This window comes from Stenella coeruleoalba (genome assembly GCF_951394435.1).
Source record: "Stenella coeruleoalba genome assembly, chromosome: 10".
Lineage (NCBI taxonomy): Eukaryota > Metazoa > Chordata > Mammalia > Artiodactyla > Delphinidae > Stenella > Stenella coeruleoalba.
Window position 1 is genome coordinate 66,664,298 of NC_137156.1, and position 18,518 is coordinate 66,682,815.

The window sequence follows — 18,518 nt, forward strand, 5'->3', positions numbered from 1 at the left end:
CAAGTACGGGTAGGAGTTGAGATAGGTGGCCAAGGTCTCTCCCAGGACACAGCGTTACAACATGGCTGGGCCAGGAGCTCCTCCTGCGTAGGCGGGGGTCGGAGGCGTCTGGGCAGTGGGGCAGTGGGGCGAGGCGGGGGCCGGGAACGTCCCAGCTGTAGGCCGCGGAGGGAGCCCGCCCGCTGGAGGCTGTGGAGGGGGCCCTCTGGCGGAGGTCGGGCGCGGGTCGGTGCGCGTGCGCGGCGGCCGCGCGGTTTGGCCCTGGACAGGCGCCGTAGCTGAGAGCTGGGCGGATGTTGTGAGCCCGGACGCGGCGGCCGAGGCTGGGGGTGAGTGTGAGGGGCGGCCGGGCTCCGAGGGGGGCGGGTGTCCGCGGCTCCCCTTGCGGCCCCAGCCCGTCTAGTGTGAGGGCGCTCGCCGCGCGAGGGGTCGCAGCCTGTGGTGCCAGACTCCGGGCCGGAGCTGGCCTGGAGGATCCTCCGGAGCTTGGGGCCGGGCAGAGGCGACTGGGGGAAACAAGCGCTGCCCTCGCGTCCTTGGGATCCGAGATGGGGTCGGTTCGGTTACAAGCCTTGAACTCTCGGCGGGGCTGAACAGGATCGACGTGGCAGGGAGCCCCCGAGCAAAGTCAAGCACCGCCTCTCACCTGGGTCCTCAGCACCTGACACCCGGAGTGGATGTCTGGAAGGTTTGCTCATCAGTTGAGTGACAGCGTCTAATCTGTCCTGCACCTGCTCTGGTGTGAGAGGGCTGGTGGTGGGCGGCAGGGCGGGGAGTCACCTTTCTGAGGGGCAGGAGTGGTGCCGCCTGGGAGTGGGCAAGAGTGTGTGGCGGGAGCAGAGGACCTGTTTGGGGTGAGATAAGAGAAGTTCTGTCTAAGGCAGTGCTGGAGGGCCAGCCTCTAGACCAGCACTGACTAATAGAACTCTATGTGAGGATGGGAATGTTCTTTATTTTCGGAGTCTAGTCCAGTAACCATTAACCACATAGGGCCACTGAATCCTTGAAATGTGACTAATATAATTGAGAAATTGACTTTTTAATTTTAACTGAAATTTAAATACCCGTGTGTGGCTAGTAGCTGCTGTGTTGGACAGCACAGCCCTAGATCAGTGAACCAGGCACCAGGGACTTAGCGCAGCTTCTGAAGCAGCTGTAGCAACACCATGGTATGTGAGGGATGGACAGCAGTGGGGACAGTGGCGCCTGTGAGGAGGGCAAGGGTGGTGCTCTGATGGGGTAGGAGGCTGTGTGTTTGATTGGGGGCAAGAAAGCTAGCAGGCCTTTGAAATAGAGAAGGGAGGATTCTGGAACTGAGGAAGGGGATCCTGGCTTTGGATGTAAGCAGGACTTGTAGCTGGAGATGGCACCAAGGCCTTGGATGGTGGACTCTACTTGATGTAGGGTTCTCTCTTCCAGATGTGGACCCACAGTGGCTTACAACCGAGAAGGATACAGGGGCTCTGCTCCTGGGCCACCTCACTTTGGACCCTTGGGTCTGATTTCACACTCGGCAGAAGCATTTGGTTTAGTTTAACAAACATATATCTGGCACCTGCTCTCTGTTGGGCCCTGTGTGAGCACTGGGACATGGTGGGGCCCTGTCACATGGCCCCAGACCCCCTCCCCCTCACCCCCCGTGTAGGAAGCTGGAAGCCCCTGCTTTCCTTTGCCCTGGGTTGATGTGTGTGTGAGTGTGCATGCAGTGGCTTCACCTGCTCCCAAGCCTTCCTGACACCACAGGATTGAGGTCAATATGGGGGCCCTTGGCTGGCTTCGAATAGCCAGGCTCTGCCTCTGCTTCAGCCCCCAGGACCACTGGCTGCCCACGAGAGATGAAAGATGGCGTCCAAGGGGGCCGGCATGGCTTTCTCCCGAAAGAGCCACAGGCTGACCTCAGATGCTGAGAAATCTAGGGTCACAGGTAAGGGTTGGAAGGGCTGGGATGAGGCTCCTAGTGCTGAGGGAAGAAGGAGAGAGGCAGCAAAGTCCCAGGTGCATTGAGCCTCAGGCCTTCCTGCACCCCCTGTACCTGTGAGTCAGCTCTTCTCCACTAGCAGCCATGGAGCAGGGCACCCACCGTGACTGCTCCGCTGACTCCTGTGGCTGGCCTAGGACCAGGAGCCTCTGTGGCCAGTAGGGGCTGGGAGCCACACTGACCATGTGTCCCTTCTCTCCCTTCTGACCTGTGGCGCAGGCATCGTGCACGAGAAGCTACTGGACGACTACCTGCACCGCATCTTTTCCTCTACTGATCGTGCACCCACGGCAGCCACCAGCAGGTATGGCCAGGTGGATCTCCCTTCCTCACTCTGTGGGACCAGACCAGAGGCTGGAGACTGCATTGTGGGGAAGGAGGCCGGGGCTCTGGGTAGGCTGGCTTGGGTTCCGTTCTTGCTCTGCCACTCCTGGCTGTGAGACCTGTGGCCAGAGAGTCCGCCTTCTGGACTCCGCCTCTTCCTTTCCCCTGGCAGTGCTAGTACCTTCCTTCTGAGAGTATAGTGGAGGTCAGGGGCATGATGTGCACTCAGCATGGCACTTCGCACCTATTTTACACTCAGCATCTGGTCCATGTGCACCTGCCCTCACCACTGTCGCACCCTGGCCCTCTGAAGCCTCTGCTTGATCTGTACAGCACAGATGCCACCAGCCCTTTATTCCTTGCAAATTTAATGTACTTAAGTTTAGCTCATATCAAAACTACAAGTGGGGAATTCCCTGGTGGTCCAGTGGTTAGGACTCTGCACTCTCACTGCCGAGGGCTGGGTTCGATCCCTGGTCGGGGAACTAAAATCCCGTAAGCCACTTGACACGGCAAAAAAAAAAAGAAAAAAAAGTTACGAGTGCCCTTTAGCAGAAACTTACATAGAAGAAGAAAAAGCAACTGTCATCTTCTTATTCTAATATAACCATTTGAGTGTGATTCCTTTTTGTTTTCTTTACCTCACGATGTATGTAGTTTGGGTTATGCTGTGTGGAAAATTTGTTTTAGATTTTTGTCACTGTCAGCTTTTTTAAAGTTATTGAGGAATAATTAACATACGGTAAACTACATGTATTTAAAACATACAATCTAGTAAATTTTAACATGGATAACCTGTGAAACCAGCAGTGCCATGAACATATCCCACACCTCCAAAAGTGTATAGTTTAAATCCTATTTTTGTCATCAGATGTTATTCCTGAATGTTTTTCTACACTACAGATTGATCTCGGTGGGCATCTTTTAGGTCCAGGAATCTGCCTGATCACTGCCCTAGTTTAGAGGGGCTTTTGTTTTTGTAAACAGTGCTGCATAGACGCCCAGGGTTGGAATCACAAGGCTAGAGTATTTGAATTGCAATCACTTTTAGGACTGTTGCTGAATTTCTTCTTCAAAGGGTTCTGTACATTCTTTTTTTTAAAAATAAATTTATATTTTTATTTTTATTTATTTATCTATTCTTGGCTGCATTGGGTCTTTGTTGCTGTGCACGGGCTTTCTCTAGTTGTGGCGAGTGGGGGCTACTCTGTTGTGGTGCATGGGTTTCTCATTGCGGTGGCTTCTCTTGTTGCGGAGCATGGGCTCTAGGCATGCAGGCTTCAGTAGTTGTGGCTCGCGGGCTCAGTAGTTGTGGCTCGATGGTTCTAGAGTGCAGGCTCAGTAGTTGTGGCGCACGGGCTTAGTTGCTCCGCGGCATGTGGGATCTTCCCAGACCAGGGCTCGAACCCATGTCCCCTGCATTGGCAGGTGGATTCTTAACCACTGCGCCACCTGGGAAGTCCCGGCCTGTACATTCTTTCTCCCTGCAGTGAGGCATGGGTGTCCCCATGTCTCAGCCCCCTTGCCAGCCAGGGCTATTCTGTCTTTCACAGTCTCTGCTCGCTGGGCAGACCCAAAGGGCAGCATCGTTGCCTGTTCCATTTAAGCAGCTGTGGTGACCAAAGGGTTTCTACTTGTGGAGGGCTGCTGCCCACCTCCACCCCAACCCCAGCCCTGGCCTGTTCCCAGGGCCATCTGATCCCTACCTCATGTGATACCAGAAATGATCCTGCTGCCACTGGTGCCGTGGCTGCCAGGAGGGAGAGCAGGTGGCAGAGCCGTTAGTCAGTGGTTGTGTGGATGCAGAACTCTGGGCTGGAACCTGGGCAATCCAGAAAGGGTAGGCAAGTGCTGGGGTTGGCCAAATGGGCAATGTTGCAGGCGTTCACTGAGGCTGAGTGTCAGGTTGGCCACCCGAAGCTGCTCTTAAGAGCAGGCACAGGACTAGAGCAGCCCTCCCAGGTGTGGGCCTGTCAGAAATTCTGTTGCAGAAGCCTGCTTGATCTCTGGGCGCATTGGGGTGTTGAGAGACAGGGTTGGCTACAGCCTTCCATGTTACTGGCGAGGCACCCCATTGCACGGCTGCCTGCTCGCCTTGGCCTGGGGCTCAGTAGGAGTAGGGAGGAGGCTTCATGGATCTCCACCTCCTGTAGCTCAAGGTCAGTTGTAGCTCACAGTGTGGGAACATGTGGCCCCTGGGCCTGGGTTGAAGCTACCTTGCCAGAGAGTCAGTGCTTTGGCCCATCTACGTGCCCTTCCAGAGCCTACTCTCTAGGGGGATGAGTGGGGTGGGAACTGGGATTAGAGTTAGAAGAGCAGGTGCCAGCAGTCTGTGGGCTGGATCCAGATGGGCGTCAGGCCTCTGCTCTTTGAGCCCTGCTAGTCAGCACCACCTCATTCCCTGCTATTCTTAGCAACTGAACTCAGGACCTAGCTGGCCAGTGTTAGAGCTCTTTCTCCTCTGGGCATGTGTGCTGGGAGGATGAGGGGGCCACTCAGGCAGATTTTCCTAGGCCCTTTGGCTGGGGCAGCTGACAGATAGGCAGGCTGTGTGCTCTACTCTCCTCTACAGGTGGGTCCAGGACAGAGCCAGCCAGAAGCTAAGAGGGCTGAGCCCTTTATCCTCCCAGGACATGTCTCATTCAACACACAGGCTTCCCTGGCTGGGACCACAGACCTGGGGTCAAGGACTGGACTAGCTGATCTTGGTACTGACCATCTTGGGGATCAGCACTGCTCCCAGCCTTCCTTGCCCAGGCATAATCAACAAGCCACCTCCAAGAGTGGGGAGGTTATGGGCTACGGAGGGCGCATTATTCCTAGGAATCTTCACAGCATCTCTGAGATACAGCTCTTGTTCCATTTATACAGATGAGAGGATTAAGGTTTAGAAAGAGTTCTTCCTTCTTTTTTTTTTTTTTTTTTAAACAGTCTTGAGGTGCACCAAATTTAGTGGATAATCTAGTCTTCTGACCCCCAGCATGCCAGAATCTGGGACTGGTACAGCCCTTTTTCTGGAGTCTGGGCAGCCACCCTCCTAAGCTCAGGAGAAAGGGACTGGGAGAGGGATTTAGCGTCATCTGGCTGGTTTCAAGGACTTTTGGGACCCTCGCAGCCTCTTGCTCTCCCCAGGAAACTCCTGAACTTCCAGAACCTGCCAGAGCACCTGGACCAGTTGTTACATGTGGACGAGGAGGCGGAGGAGGAGGAGGAGAGCCAGGGTCGGTGACAGCCTCAGGAATGGGACTGGGGAGCCAGGGCTGGGCCTGGGGGGCTCAGTACCCTCTCTGCATCTGTCAGGCCCTGTGCCTGGCCCAACCCCACACCCTCTTCTCTCCTTTCCAGGAAAGGTTGAAGGGCGGCTTGGCCCGTCCACTGTGGTCCTGGACCACACGGGTGGCTTCGAAGGGCTTCTTCTGGTGGATGATGACCTCTTGGGGGTGAGCGAGGGCAAGGCGTGGGGTCCCAGATCCAAGCCCCTCCTGACAGCCCCAAGCTCCTCCTGATGTGGCCCTGGTCTCGACCTTTCTTGATGGGGCTGCAGCCACAGACCCCTCCTGATGTGGACTATTGAGTCCCCAGCTCCCAAACCCTCCTGACATAGCCCTGAAACCCTCTTGGTGTGACCCCAGCCCCAAGGCCTTCCCAGCATAGCCATGAGCCCCTCCTATCATGCTCCCGGCCCCAAATCCCTGCTGACGTGGGTCTAGCCCCTTCCACCCTGTTCAGGCACAGGACAGTGTTGGCCACGACAGGCGTCGCCACCAAGGCGAGCCGAGTTGGAGTGGGGTCGTTCTCCCTTGGGGTGGCACCCCGTATGCCCGGGAGGAGGTTCACCACCCCTGCTCTCCACTCAGGTGATTGGACACAGCAACTTTGGTACTATCCGCTCTACCACATGTGTGTACAAAGGTGAGACCATGCTCTGCTGTGGCCCAGGGAGTTGGGAGGAAGTTTGAGGGCCCGGGCCAGAGGCAGGAGGCAGTCTTTGTTTCCCTGCTGGGTTTGACGTGACTTTTTCCAGGGAAATGGGTCTACGAGGTGCTCATCTCCTCCCAGGGGCTCATGCAGATTGGCTGGTGCACGATCAACTGCCGCTTCAATCAGGAGGTACATGTGGGAGAGGGACCCCTCCCAGGGAGACCTTCTCTTGGCAGCAGGCCTCATCAGGGCTCAGGCAAACCCCCAACCCACATAGGGTCTGCTCAGCACCCTAATCTGGACTTCCCTCTGGAGGAGACATAATGTGTCCCACCCCATCCCAGGGCAATCCAGCCCCGAAACAGCCCTCACTCCTTCCCTCAGAGCATCAGCCCCATTCTGTAGAGCCACGTGGGTCCAAGGCTGGTGGCTGGTGGGCTCTGGCCCTGCCCCTCCCCACCTCCCCCAGACCTCACAGACAGTTCCTCCCTAGGAGGGGGTTGGAGATACACACAACTCCTATGCCTACGATGGCAACCGGGTGCGCAAGTGGAACGTGACCACGACGAACTACGGGAAGGTGAGGCCCGGGCCCCCTGCAGCCCAACTGGCCCATGTCCATCCCCACAGCTTGGTGGGGGCCACTGGGCAGCGCTGAGGGAATGTAGGGCACCAGGGGGAGGGCAGGGACTGAGGTCCTCTGTCCTTGTGGCCAGTCTCCCCTGGGTGGCAGTGGAGACACAGCTGGAGGGGGGCAGAGTGGGCAGGCTGCTGGGCTTCTGCACATCTGTAAGTCTTCCTCCCCTGGCAGGCGTGGGCAGCGGGGGACATTGTGAGCTGCCTGATCGACCTGGATGAAGGCACGCTGTCCTTCTGCCTGTGAGTCTCCTGCCTCTATTCACAGGCCTGGCCTCTGGGGCATCCCCAGTCTGCCCTCGTGTTCCAGGCCCTGTAAGGGGCCAGGCTGGCTTTGGTAGCCTGAGGGTGGGCAGCCCCCACAGAGGCCTGCTCACTGGTCCATTTCAGCCACATCCTTCTTAGCACTGGCTCATGGACCCTCCCTTCTGCTCCAGGAATGGTGTGTCTCTGGGCACTGCCTTTGAGAACTTATCCAGGGGCCTGGGCATGGCCTACTTCCCAGCCATCAGCCTCTCCTTCAAGGAGTCTGTGGCCTTCAACTTCGGCAGCCGTCCCCTGCGATATCCTTTTGTGAAGAAGGCTGTGGGCTGCTTGGATGCTCTTGAGGAAGCCAGGATGGGGGTCTCCCTGCTCCAGGAGCTCTGCGGGCTGGTGGCAGGCCCTGCTGCCGGGAAGAGTGAGTAGGGTACAGCTGAGGTGGGTGCTGAGGACAATGCTTGCAGCAACCTTGTTAGGTGGGTACCATTGCTGTCTCCACTGAACAGGTGAAGAGCATAAAGTGGCAAGAGAAGTTTTGCTTCACAGAGAAACGGGAGGGTTGTGATGCAAACCAGGCAATCTGACCTCTCAGCCCTGCCCTGGAGCCCAGGCCCTTCTGCAGGGGTCTCAGTGGGAGGGGGTAGGTATTCTGAGCCACAGATCAGGTGTTGCTGGCTTAACTCTGTGGCACCTACCCAGTGGTGGGCTACCGGCCCCTGCAGGACCCACCAAGCGCCGACCTGGTTCGGGCACAGGAGTTGCTGGGCTGCTTCCAGGCAGTGCTGAGCGTGGAGCTGGACCCCGTGGTGAGCCAGCGTCTGGGCCGGGTATGCTGGGGGCTTTCTACAGCCCTCTGCCTCTCACAGTCCCTTCCTCCCCGCCCACACAGCAAGGGCGGCTGGTGGAGAAGGAAAGCTCTGAGTGGCAGTTGCAGGGCCAGCCCACCGTCCTCCTCACACTGGCTCACATCTTCCATCGCTTCGCACCGCTCCTGGTGAGGGGACATTAGGGAGGGGAGAGGCGGGCCATGATAGAAACACCCCTGCTGAGGGCTGGGATGCTGAGGTGCATGAGGTCCAGCAGCATCACCTGTCAGGGGCCCCTGTGACCAGAGCCCTTAAACCCCAAGGATGTCACTGGGTGAGGAGGAGACACTTCCAGCTGAGGGTATCAGGGGGCTTCCTAGAAAGAAGATCGAGGGGTGGTGACATCACAGTCCAAGGGAATGGAATGTGCAGAGCCCCAGAGGCGTTGTTGGGTAGCAGCATTTCCTGTGTCTCCATCAGACCCCAGAAGGGCTCATCCATGACTTGGGGTTGCTTGACGGGGACCAAGAGTCCATCTGTGGCCTTGGCCACGTGCCAGGGCAGGGGGGCCCTGAGTGGGGCAGGAGGCTGCCACCTCACTGGCACCCGCCCTTGGTGCAGCGCAAGGTGTACCTGGTGGAGGCCGTGCTCATGAGCTTCCTGCTGGGTGTCGTGGAGGCGGGCACCCCCGCACAGGCGCAGTCTGTGGTGCATCAGGTCCTGGATCTCCTGTGGCTCTTCATGGAGGTGAGGCGCCGGATATCAGCCCTCAGGCCAGGATGTCAGGCTCCACTGAGTACAGGGAGGGTGTTGGAGAAGGCCGCATAGATGGCTGTCCCGGGGCCTGCCCTCAGCGGGTAGCTGTGCAACCTCACCTCCCTCTTCCAGGACTATGAGATGCAAGATTGCCTCAAGCAGTTGATGATGTCCCTGTTGCGGCTGTACCGGTTCTCGCCCATCGTCCCTGACCTGGGCCTGCAGGTAGGAGCTCCTGCCCTGGCCCTGAGCCCCCTGGGCCTCACCTGCCCACTCTGAGCACCCTCTCCCCACAGATCCGCTACCTGCGGCTCACCATTGCCATCCTCAGTCATGAGAAGTCCCGCAAGTTTCTGCTTAGCCACGTCCTGTATCCTCTCCTTGCTACTAGGCAGGCCAGACATGCGGTGCCCTCTGGGGTCAGCAGAAACCAGGGAGGGTGGTGTGCCTCTGCCCAGGGTTCCCCACGGAGGCTCAGGAAGACCAGAGCCACCCAGCGTGTGAGTCCTTGTTCCAGGACCCAGCCTTCCCAGCACTTTCTCTACAGAGCAGAGAGGGTAGAGCAAAGGATCCAGGCTGGCTGGCTGGCTGGCCTGAGCAGGGATTTCCAGATGCCTGCAGGCTCTTGGGCCACCCAGAGGTGGAGGGTGGGGGGCAGGGGGGAGCCATCAGCGCCTGCCCTCTTCAGCCAAAGCACTGCACTTCTATCTGTGCTCCATGGCGGGGGTTCCTATGAAATCTTCTCGAAGGAGTCAGCTCCTCCTGTTTCCCTATAACGTTGAGAACTGCAGGTGCAGGAGAGAGAGCATAGCTTCAGGCCCCTGGCTGGGAAACCTGTGCTAGTAGCTGTCTTCTCTCTGTGGGGTCCTCAGCCTCTAGGAGGCAGAAACAAATAGAGAGGCTGCCAGGCCCTTTCTCCAGCTGTCCCATTGTCATCTGTTCCTGTGACAAGTCTTCATCGTGCCCTTGCTTGGAATTGGGCTTGGTGGGTTTGACAGCCACAGCTGTTTCTCTGGGCTCACAGTCAGTGGTGACAGGCACACAGCAGCGATGGCACCCTGAGGACTGGGAGAGCTGTGGTGGGCATATCCGGAGGTGGGTAAGTTTCGGGAGGGCTCATGAGGGTGTACGGGGCACCTTGTGGTGAGCGGAGCTCTGCCTTAACGACCACCAGCTTCGACGTGCTCCGGTCCGTTGTCTTCTTTTACATCAAGAGCCCCCTGCGTGTGGAGGAGGCTGGCCTACAGGAGCTCATCCCCACCACCTGGTGGCCCCACCGCTCCAGCAGGGAGGTGGGCAGCCCTGACTTGGGTGGGCGGTGGTCACAGTGAGGGCTGACCCGGGGTGTCTGAGCCACCTGTACATGGCACGCGAGGCCCCTTCCTGGGCTGGGGGTGGGAGTAGGGGGTCTTTTGTCTGAAGTAGACCAGGGTGAGCCTTGCCATCTTTCACCCCCCTCCCCTGCCCCGCCCCTGCCCAGGGCAAAGACAGTAAGGAGGTGAAGGACGAAACCTCCGAGGAGCGGCTCCGGCGGCGTGCCTATGAACGGGGCTGCCAAAGGCTCAAGAAGCGCATCGAAGGTCAGCCCCGTTCCTCAGGCACTGGGTAGGGGGTGGAGGATTTCTGTGCCTGTGTACTTGGGGGCACTTGGTAGTGACCATGCTTAGGTTGGACTTGGGGATCCCTGGTGGTGGAGCCTCAGTCCAAACCTGCTCCCCCTGCCGGTCCCCGGGAGCCTGAGGGCAAGGCCCTGCCTGAGGAAGGCTGTCCTGTTCCCCACCCCACCCCCAGTGGTGGAAGAACTACAGGTCCAGATCCTGAAGCTGCTGTTGAACAATCAAGATGACAACGGGGTAAGTGATTCCCAGACCCCTGTGTGGGTCCCTGGCCAGGAGGGGTATCAGACCGGGCCTGGAGACCCAGAGGGCAGGGCTGGGTCAGGCTCTTGTGGCAGGGTGCAGGCTAAGTTGAGTCCGGTTCGGGGCCAGGATCCTCAGCTCATCACAGCCTTGGCTTTCCTTCCCCCGAAGGGCGAAGCTTCTAGGTACATCTTCCTGACCAAGTTCCGAAAGTTTCTGCAGGAGAATGCCAGCAGCCGGGGGGTAGGTATCCCCAGGCCAGCCCACCATGGCCCCCTGGCTTTGTCGCAGCATTTGCACCTGTAATTCTGGCACTTCTGCATTTCCTCCCCGCCTGCCGCCCTACCCTCTCTGCTCAGCCCAGGGTCCTGGGGCAGGGCCTTGGATGAGGAGTGGGCTGGCCTCCGGGCTGCACAAATGCATGTCTTACACCTGTGCCTGCAGAACATGCCCATGCTCTGCCCCCCCGAGTACATGGTCTGCTTCTTACACCGCTTGATCTCGGCCCTGCGTTACTACTGGGACGAATACAAGGCTTCGAATCCATGCGCTACCTTCAGTGACGGTGAGTGTGGCCAGGGCCTCGAGTTGTAGACGCTGGGCAGAGCCAGCCCCAGGGCAGCCCCTAATGTTGGTGTGGAGTGATAGCTGAGGGCAGGGCTGGGGGGAGCTGTCCCAGGCCTCCTGCCTAATTGAGTCCTACCCACTGGGCGCGGAGGCCTTGCACTTGGACGGTGAGCCCGTGTTTGCTCTGATGGTCCCCTGGGTTCCTGTCCTCTATGGGCCCTGTTCCTCAGTCCTTGCCCACTAGCCCTCTGTGCAGTCCTTTGTCGGGGACGCCTTGGGTGGGCTCTGAGGTGCTGGGGGCCCTGTGTTTGTGTGGGACGGAGTCCCCAGGGGTCAGTGGAAGCAGCCTGCATTGGGCAATCTCCCATAGGGCTGGGTCAGGGCCCTCTCTGATTCTCACCTGGGTGACCAGCAGCCAAGAATGCCCCCTTCATCCCAAGTTGTGCCGTTGCTGGAACTGACCTGAAATGGTAGAGGGCGGGGTGGTAGGGGAAGCCTGGTCAGGTAGGTGGCCTAGGCCAGGGGTCCTGCTGGGCTCTGACTGCTGGCCCGGCCTCCCAACTCCTCGCAGAGGCCTACATCCCGCCCCAGGTCTTCTATAATGGCAAGGTGGACTACTTCGACCTGCAGCGCCTTGGAGGCCTCCTCTCGCACCTTCGGAAGACCCTCAAAGGTGCGCGCAGGCTTGGGCAGTTAGCAGGGCAGGATGGGGGGGTGGTTCCTGAGCCAGCTCGGCCTTGAGTGCTGAGCTGCGCTGTGCCCACCAGAGGGCGCCCAAGTCACTCCACCTGCTCTGCAGGGAGATGCTGATGGGCCTCCTCTGCCCCGATCTTGTGTCCAACTATTCCTTCCTTCCCTTGCACATCCACCCCAGAGGAGGTCTGGGAGCCCTGTGATGGAATAGGGGGCAGTGTGCTGATGGAGGAGGGAACCATGGGATCTTGGTGAGGGAGTTGTTGGGGGGGCGGGGGCCGGGGGGGGGGCTCGCATTTGCTGCCTGAACTACTTTCAAGGATGAGCACAAATGTCTCCAGTGCAAAGGGCTGAGAGCACAGTGTGAGCGGTGGCAGGGATGCCAGCAACGGCCCAGCATGGCCTGGAGAGAGAAGGCAGCTGGCGTGCTAGAGAGGAAAATGAGAGGCAGGGAGTGATGGGAAATGAGGCCAGGGAGTCTGAAGGGCAGAGTCTGAGGGCCTTGTGGGCCACAAAGCGGCTGTAGGCTCCTTCCAGGGACAGTGGTAGCTTTGGAAGGTCCTGAAGCAAGGGTGCGAGGTTGGGGGGTCTGTGTTGTAAGAAGCTCCCTCTGGCTGCTACAGTGTGGAGGGTAGAGTGCAAGGGCCAAGAAAGGAGACAAGGAAGCCAGTTGTCCAGGCAACAGAGGAGGCGGGGAGGGTAAAGGGGAGGGGACAAGGATGACCCCAGGCTTCTTGCCAGAGGCTGTGGGGAGGAGGCACCATCAGGAAGAGGAGCTGCAGGAGAGGACAGTTTAGTATGTTTGAGGTGCCCAATGATGCAGCCAGGATGAAGGCCTGGGCTGGAGGAAGCGGTGGTGTGTCCAGCTGTCAGCGTAGAGGTGGGGACAAGCCTGCGGTGAGGACCGGACCCCCTGGGGAGTGTGCAGAGTGAGGCAAGGAGAGCCCTGGGCAGCTCTGGATTTCCCTTTGTGGGGCAGGACAAGGAAGAAAGCAACGGAGCAGTCAGAGAAGTAGGGCCCTGGAGAGAGTGAGGTCATGCAGATAAAGACAGGGAGTGATGGGGTCGTGGTGGGGAGAGCCTTCTGCCTCTCAGCATGACTCGCCCTACAAGACACAGGGCCTTGGGATGCAGAGTGAAGGCTGGGTTGGAGCAGGTGGAGGGTGAAGCACAGGCGCAGTGGTGAATGGGGCCCTGCGGGGCCTCCTGCCCTCTCACTGTCCTCAGTGGTGCCACCTATGACCCCTCTGCCCTCCACTGGTCTGAGAGCCCTCTTGTCATTCCTCCTAGATGACCTTGCCTCTAAGGCCAATATCCTGATCGACCCACTGGAGCTCCAGGCGGCCACCATGGATGACCTGGATGAGGATGAGGAGCCAGCCCCGGCTGCGGCCCAGGTGCCGCGGTAGGGGCAGGCAGGGGGCTTTGTGTTGGGCTGTCCCTCTATCATAAGGGCAGGGGTGTCACACGGGGCCACCTCCCCCTCCATGCAGGCAAGGAGCTTGTCCCCAGGCAGGTTCCCTTGCTGTAGGTGGAGGCATGAACTGACGGGTGTGGTGGGGCATGCCTCCTGCTGCTGAGCCCCTACGAGACACAGGGCCTTGGGATGCAGAGTGAAGGCTGGGTTGGAGCAGGTGGAGGGTGAGGCGCAGGCGCAGTGGTGAATGGGGCCCTGCGGGGCCTCCTGCCCAGCCAGCCGGTGCCCTCTCGCTGTCCCGTTCCCCAGCCTCACATATCAAGGGAGCCATAAGTGGGCCCGGGTCCTGGGATTGCTGAGTGGCGTCTGGCCTCCTCTCTCCACCACAGCGCCCCATGCAGGCCCTGGCCATGGGGGGTGCGCTGCCCCTGCCTCGGCCCAGCTGGCTCAGTTCTCCAACCCTGGGCCGAGCCAACCGCTTCCTCAGCACAGCAGCTGTGAGCCTGATGACCCCACGGCGGCCTCTGAGCACCTCAGAGAAAGTGAAGGTCCGCACACTGAGCGCGGAGCAGAGGACCCGTGAGGACAGTAGGTGCCAGACAGGGCCAGGCGTGGCGCGCTGAAGGATCCTTCTCTCCTGTACAACACTCCCCCGGGGCAAAGCCAAATACACCCCATTCCCTCCTGGTCCTGTGGCCTGGCAGTATGTCAGGGGTGTGGGAAGTGCACTCTGAGGGCAGGAAATTGATGCTACAGAAATAGGTCCTGGAATGCAGCACCTTCCCTGCCCCGGCCCACACGTTCTCCCTGCAGGTCCCTCCTTGGGCCCAGGCAGGGGGAGAGGGCCTCCTTCTCCTCCTATAAGGCCCATCCTGGCTCCATAGGCTTAAAAGAGAACTGGAATGGCTCCGACCCTGACCCTGACCCTGTCCTTCCCTACTCCCTAGTCGAGGGTAGCCAGTGGAATGAGGGCCTGCTGGTGGGGCGGCCCCCCGAGGAGCCTGAGCAGCCCCTCACCGAGAACTCCCTGCTGGAAGTCCTGGACGGTGCCATCATGATGTATAATCTCAGCGTTCACCAGCAGCTGGGCAAGGTCTCACACCACTGGTCCATGCGCATGTTATGTGGTTCTGGGTGTTTGGATGCATGTGTGTGTGCACCCACACGTGCCCACGTGTCTCCAGGGGTGCCTGGGCGTGACTGTGCACGTTAGCATATGCCACAGCAAGACTAGTTTCTGCCAGTGCCGTTTGGGCCTGACCTCGTTGACTTCTGTGGGAGGGGGCTGTCCTGGGCCTAAGGTTAAGGGTTTGGCAGGGCTGGGGTCCAGACTGGGTGTGGAGAAACCTGTGCGAAGTGCCCAAGGGTCACCCTGGATGTGGTGTCTGGTGCTCTAGATGGTGGGAGTGTCCGATGATGTCAATGAGTATGCGATGGCTCTGAGGGACACAGAGGACAAGCTCCGCCGGTGCCCCAAGCGGGTAAGGTGGATGGGCAGGTGGGTCTTTGGGAGGGCAGGGCATTAAAGAGGGCAGCTTGCTCGCTGGGGTTCCCCAGGGAAGCCCATGAGGGAAAGCTGCTATCCTGCCCCTGCCTCTGGGGTTGCCCAGCAGTTCTCCTCTTCCCCACCCCCGCCCCGGGCAGACCACATCAGTGAGAGTGGGGCTGGCACCAGGGCTAGGCACGGCCTGAGCCCCGTCAGCCAGCCATGGCCTGTGCCAGGGTGCCCCCACCCTGGCCACTAAGTGCTGACGCACACCCACTCTCCTCATCAATTATGGATTCGACCCTGAGTACTTCCTCGGCCACTTGCAGAGTCAGCAGGAAGCAGGGCCTCCCTCCCTTCCTCCTTCCCTCCCCTGGAGCCCCTCTGCTGTAGCTCTCTGGCCTGGGGAACAGAGCCAAGAATGCCCAGTCTGGGCTTTCCTGGCAGCCCCTGGCTCCCACCTGTCTACAGAACCCTGCGCTTGTCCAGGGCAAAAGCAGCTGCCGGAGCTGCAGTTCTAGCGTGGAGTCCCTGGGATATCCCAGCCAGGGGCTCATCTCACATGCCCTCAGCTGCGTCTCACTTCCACATTCTGAGGGGCACCTGTGGCCCTGTCTTGCTCAGGCTCACCAGCAGGTCAGAGGCTGAGGAGGGTTTTGAACAGTGGAGCTGGGTCCGCCCAACCCTTTGCCTGCCCCGGGCACCAGTGGGGCCCCTGCTAGGCTGCGTGGGTCTGGGCACGGGGCCATGTCCTGATTGTCCTCTCCTCCCTTCTCCTTGGGTGGCAGAGGAAGGACATCCTTGCAGAGTTGACGAAGAGCCAGAAGGTTTTCTCAGAAAAGCTGGATCACCTAAGTCGCCGTCTTGCCTGGGTCCATGCCACCGTTTACTCCCAGGTGAGCGGTGTGGCCTAGGCCAGCAGCTGCTGCCCTCCCCAAGCCCCCGGACTAGTCACTGATTGGGCAGGGTTGTGCCAGCCCCTCAGTGCTCCCTGCCTTCCTGGGCCTCTGGCACACACGTGCCCCCTCCCCGCTTCTCATCCTCCCTCCCCACCTAGTGCCACATCCCCTGAACTTTTCATGCCCCATGAACTTAAGTAGATGCCATTTGTAGACCCCACTTCCCCATGCAGCTCATAACCCTCCATTCAAGGAACAGCCTGTCTCTACCTGCCTCCCACTGTCCGCTGCCCCTGCTCCTCTCCCAGCGCATCAGGGGCTCTGTGACCTCTCCCAAGCCTCACCCTGCATCTGCATCTGCTTCTCTCTGACTCCCCTCCCACTCGAGGCCACTGGCTTGTTCTCTTCTCACTCATTCACTCACTCGTTCATTTATTAACATGCCCAGAGCCTGGAGGATGCCAGGTGCCATCCTGACACTGGGGACACTCAGTAGTGAACCAGAAAGCTGAGTCCCTGTCCTCCCGGGGTAGACGGACAGACGGTGCACTCCCGCAGCGACCATGTTTTGACTCCCGCCACCCCAGGCCCCGGACCCGCCGCACTTGTTTTACCTCCCCACCTTCCCTGACGTCTCCCCCTCCACAAGTGAGTGCCTTGGGATGCTCCCCAGGTGCCCATGTAGGGCATCTGTTCACCTTCTTGGGCGTGCCCCTCCCCCATAACTGGGTGATCAAGGCGCTTGGTATCCCTGTCTATACTGCTCTTTCTTCTGGTGACTCCTCCCCAACCCAAACCACCTCTGCCTTTTACCCCTCTGTTCTCTCTTGCCACAGACCACCTTGCTCCAGCCCCACAAAGATGGTCACTGTCATCCCACCACCAGGATTTCATGCCTGTCCACCTCCCTAGGCGATCTTGCCATCCCCTCCCACACTGTCTTCTTAGGAACCTCACCCTCCCATCTTTGTACCTTCTTTTTAAATTGTGATAAAATATACACAACATAAAGTTTACCATCTTAACCATTTTAAAAAGTTGCGGTAAAATACAATATGTAACTTATCATCTTAATCATTTTAAATGTACAGTTCAGCAGTGTTAAGTATATTTATTGCTGTGCAACCAGTCTCCAGAACTCTTTTCATCTCCCCAAACTGAAACTTATATCCACTAATTCCCATTCCCCCCTTCACTTCAGTCCCCGACAACCACTGTTCTACTTTCTGTCTCTGTGAATTTGACTGCTCTAGTACCTCATATAAGTGGAATTTTTGTCACTGGCTTATTTCACCTAGCATAATGGTCTCATGGTTCATCTATGTTGTAGCATGTGTTAGGATTTCTTTCCTTTTTAAGGCTGAATAATATTCCATTGTGTGTATATACCACATTTTATTTATCTGTTAATCCATCTATGGACATTTGAGTTGCTTCCACCTTTTGGCTATTGTGAATAATGCAGCTACGAACATGGGTGTGCAAATACTTTTTCAAGATCCTGTTTTTTAATTATTTTGGGTATATACCCAGAAGCAAAATTGCTGGATCATATAGTAATTCTATTTTTAATTTTTTTGAGAAACTGCCATATTGTTTTTCATAGTGGTTGCACCATTCCCACTAGCAGGGCACAGGGTTCTGATTTCTGCCTATCCTTGCCAACACTTGTTTCTCAGAAATTTTTTTTTATTAATAGTAATCCTAATCTGTGTAAAGTGGTATTTCATTGTGGTTTTGATTTGCATTTCCCTAGTGATTAGTGATGTTGAGCATCTTTTCATGTAATTATTGTCCATTTGTATATCCTTCTTTGGAGAAATGTCTATTCAATCCTTTTGCCCATTTTTAAATCAGATTGTTTTTCTGTTTTTGATTTGTAGGAGTTCTTTATATATCCTGGGTACCAACCCTTTAGCAGATTATGATTTATAAATATTTTCTCCCATTTTCTCTTTTGATTGTGTCCTTTGATGCACATTTTTTAATTTTGATGAAGTCTAATTTATCTATTTTTTTCTTTTCTTGCCTATGCTTTTGTTGTGATATCCAAGAAATCATTATCAAATCCAAGGTCGTGAAGGTTTTCCACTATGTTTTCTTCTAAGAGTTTTTAGCTCTTAAGTTTAGGTCAGTGACCCATTTTAAGGTAATTTTTGTATATGATGTGAGATAATGGTCCAACTTCATTCTTTTGTATGTGGATATCCAGTGTTCCCAGCACTGTTTATTGAAAAGACTGTCCTTTCCCCATTGAATGGTCTTGGCACCCTTGTCAAAAATCATTTGACCATATATGTGAGGGTTTGGGGGTGGGGGGCTCTCTATTCCATTGGTCTGTATGTCTATGTTTATGCCAGTACCACACTGTTTTTTTTTTTTTTAATTTATTTTATTATTTTTGGTTGTGTTGGGTCTTGGTTGCTGCATGCGGGCAGCATGTGGGATCTTCCCGGACCAGGACCCGAACCCATGTCCCCTGCATTGGCAGGCGGACTCTCAACCACTGCACCACCAGGGAAGCCCTACCATAGTGTTTTGATTATTGTAGCTTCACAATAAGTTTTGCAATCAGGAAGTGTGAGATCTGCAGCTTTGTTCTATTTCAAGATTGTTTTGGCTATTTGGGGTCCCTTGAGATTCGAAAGGAATTTTAGAATAGTTTTTTCTATGTCTGCAAAAAAAAAAAATCCATTGGGACTTTTATAGGAATTGCATTAAAACTGTAGATTGCTTTGGGTAGTATTGACATCTGACGATATTAAGTCTTCCAGTCCATGAACGTGGGATGTCTTTCCATTTGTTTGTACCTTTTAAAATTTCTTTGAGTGACATTTCATAGTTTTCAGTGTTTCAAGTGTTTCACTTCCTTGGCTAAATTTACACCTGTTTAATTAATTTTGATTCTAATGTAA

At 56.7% G+C, this 18,518-nt stretch overlaps 1 protein-coding gene across 9 annotated transcripts in view; it reads left to right on the forward strand.

Annotated features, from left to right (window-relative positions):
• The window catches only part of RNF123 (ring finger protein 123), a 35,426-nt gene that overhangs the window by 5,988 nt on the left and 10,920 nt on the right, over positions 1 to 18,518 (forward strand). For 2 of the 9 annotated variants that reach the window (XM_079935245.1, XM_079935237.1), the window contains exons 1-26: positions 396 to 739; positions 1,807 to 1,924; positions 2,198 to 2,282; positions 5,435 to 5,523; positions 5,648 to 5,742; positions 6,160 to 6,214; positions 6,327 to 6,412; positions 6,717 to 6,803; positions 7,035 to 7,102; positions 7,297 to 7,422; positions 7,812 to 7,926; positions 8,010 to 8,114; positions 8,548 to 8,673; positions 8,815 to 8,907; positions 8,979 to 9,052; positions 9,857 to 9,974; positions 10,163 to 10,262; positions 10,474 to 10,535; positions 10,713 to 10,784; positions 10,986 to 11,106; positions 11,680 to 11,781; positions 13,092 to 13,198; positions 13,608 to 13,806; positions 14,166 to 14,311; positions 14,616 to 14,699; positions 15,493 to 15,600. In XM_079935245.1, the coding sequence (XP_079791371.1) occupies positions 1,843 to 1,924; positions 2,198 to 2,282; positions 5,435 to 5,523; positions 5,648 to 5,742; positions 6,160 to 6,214; positions 6,327 to 6,412; positions 6,717 to 6,803; positions 7,035 to 7,102; positions 7,297 to 7,422; positions 7,812 to 7,926; positions 8,010 to 8,114; positions 8,548 to 8,673; positions 8,815 to 8,907; positions 8,979 to 9,052; positions 9,857 to 9,974; positions 10,163 to 10,262; positions 10,474 to 10,535; positions 10,713 to 10,784; positions 10,986 to 11,106; positions 11,680 to 11,781; positions 13,092 to 13,198; positions 13,608 to 13,806; positions 14,166 to 14,311; positions 14,616 to 14,699; positions 15,493 to 15,600 (2,505 nt within the window). In that variant the 5' untranslated portion in view covers positions 396 to 739; positions 1,807 to 1,842. Of the gene's footprint in view, positions 1 to 277; positions 330 to 395; positions 740 to 1,806; positions 1,925 to 2,197; positions 2,283 to 5,434; positions 5,524 to 5,647; positions 5,743 to 6,159; positions 6,215 to 6,326; positions 6,413 to 6,716; positions 6,804 to 7,034; positions 7,103 to 7,296; positions 7,423 to 7,811; positions 7,927 to 8,009; positions 8,115 to 8,547; positions 8,674 to 8,814; positions 8,908 to 8,978; positions 9,053 to 9,856; positions 9,975 to 10,162; positions 10,263 to 10,473; positions 10,536 to 10,712; positions 10,785 to 10,985; positions 11,107 to 11,679; positions 11,782 to 13,091; positions 13,199 to 13,607; positions 13,807 to 14,165; positions 14,312 to 14,615; positions 14,700 to 15,492; positions 15,601 to 18,518 lie in introns of those variants that run through there. The other 7 variants (XM_079935243.1, XM_079935244.1, XM_079935238.1 and 4 more) reach the window with 6 other exon arrangements.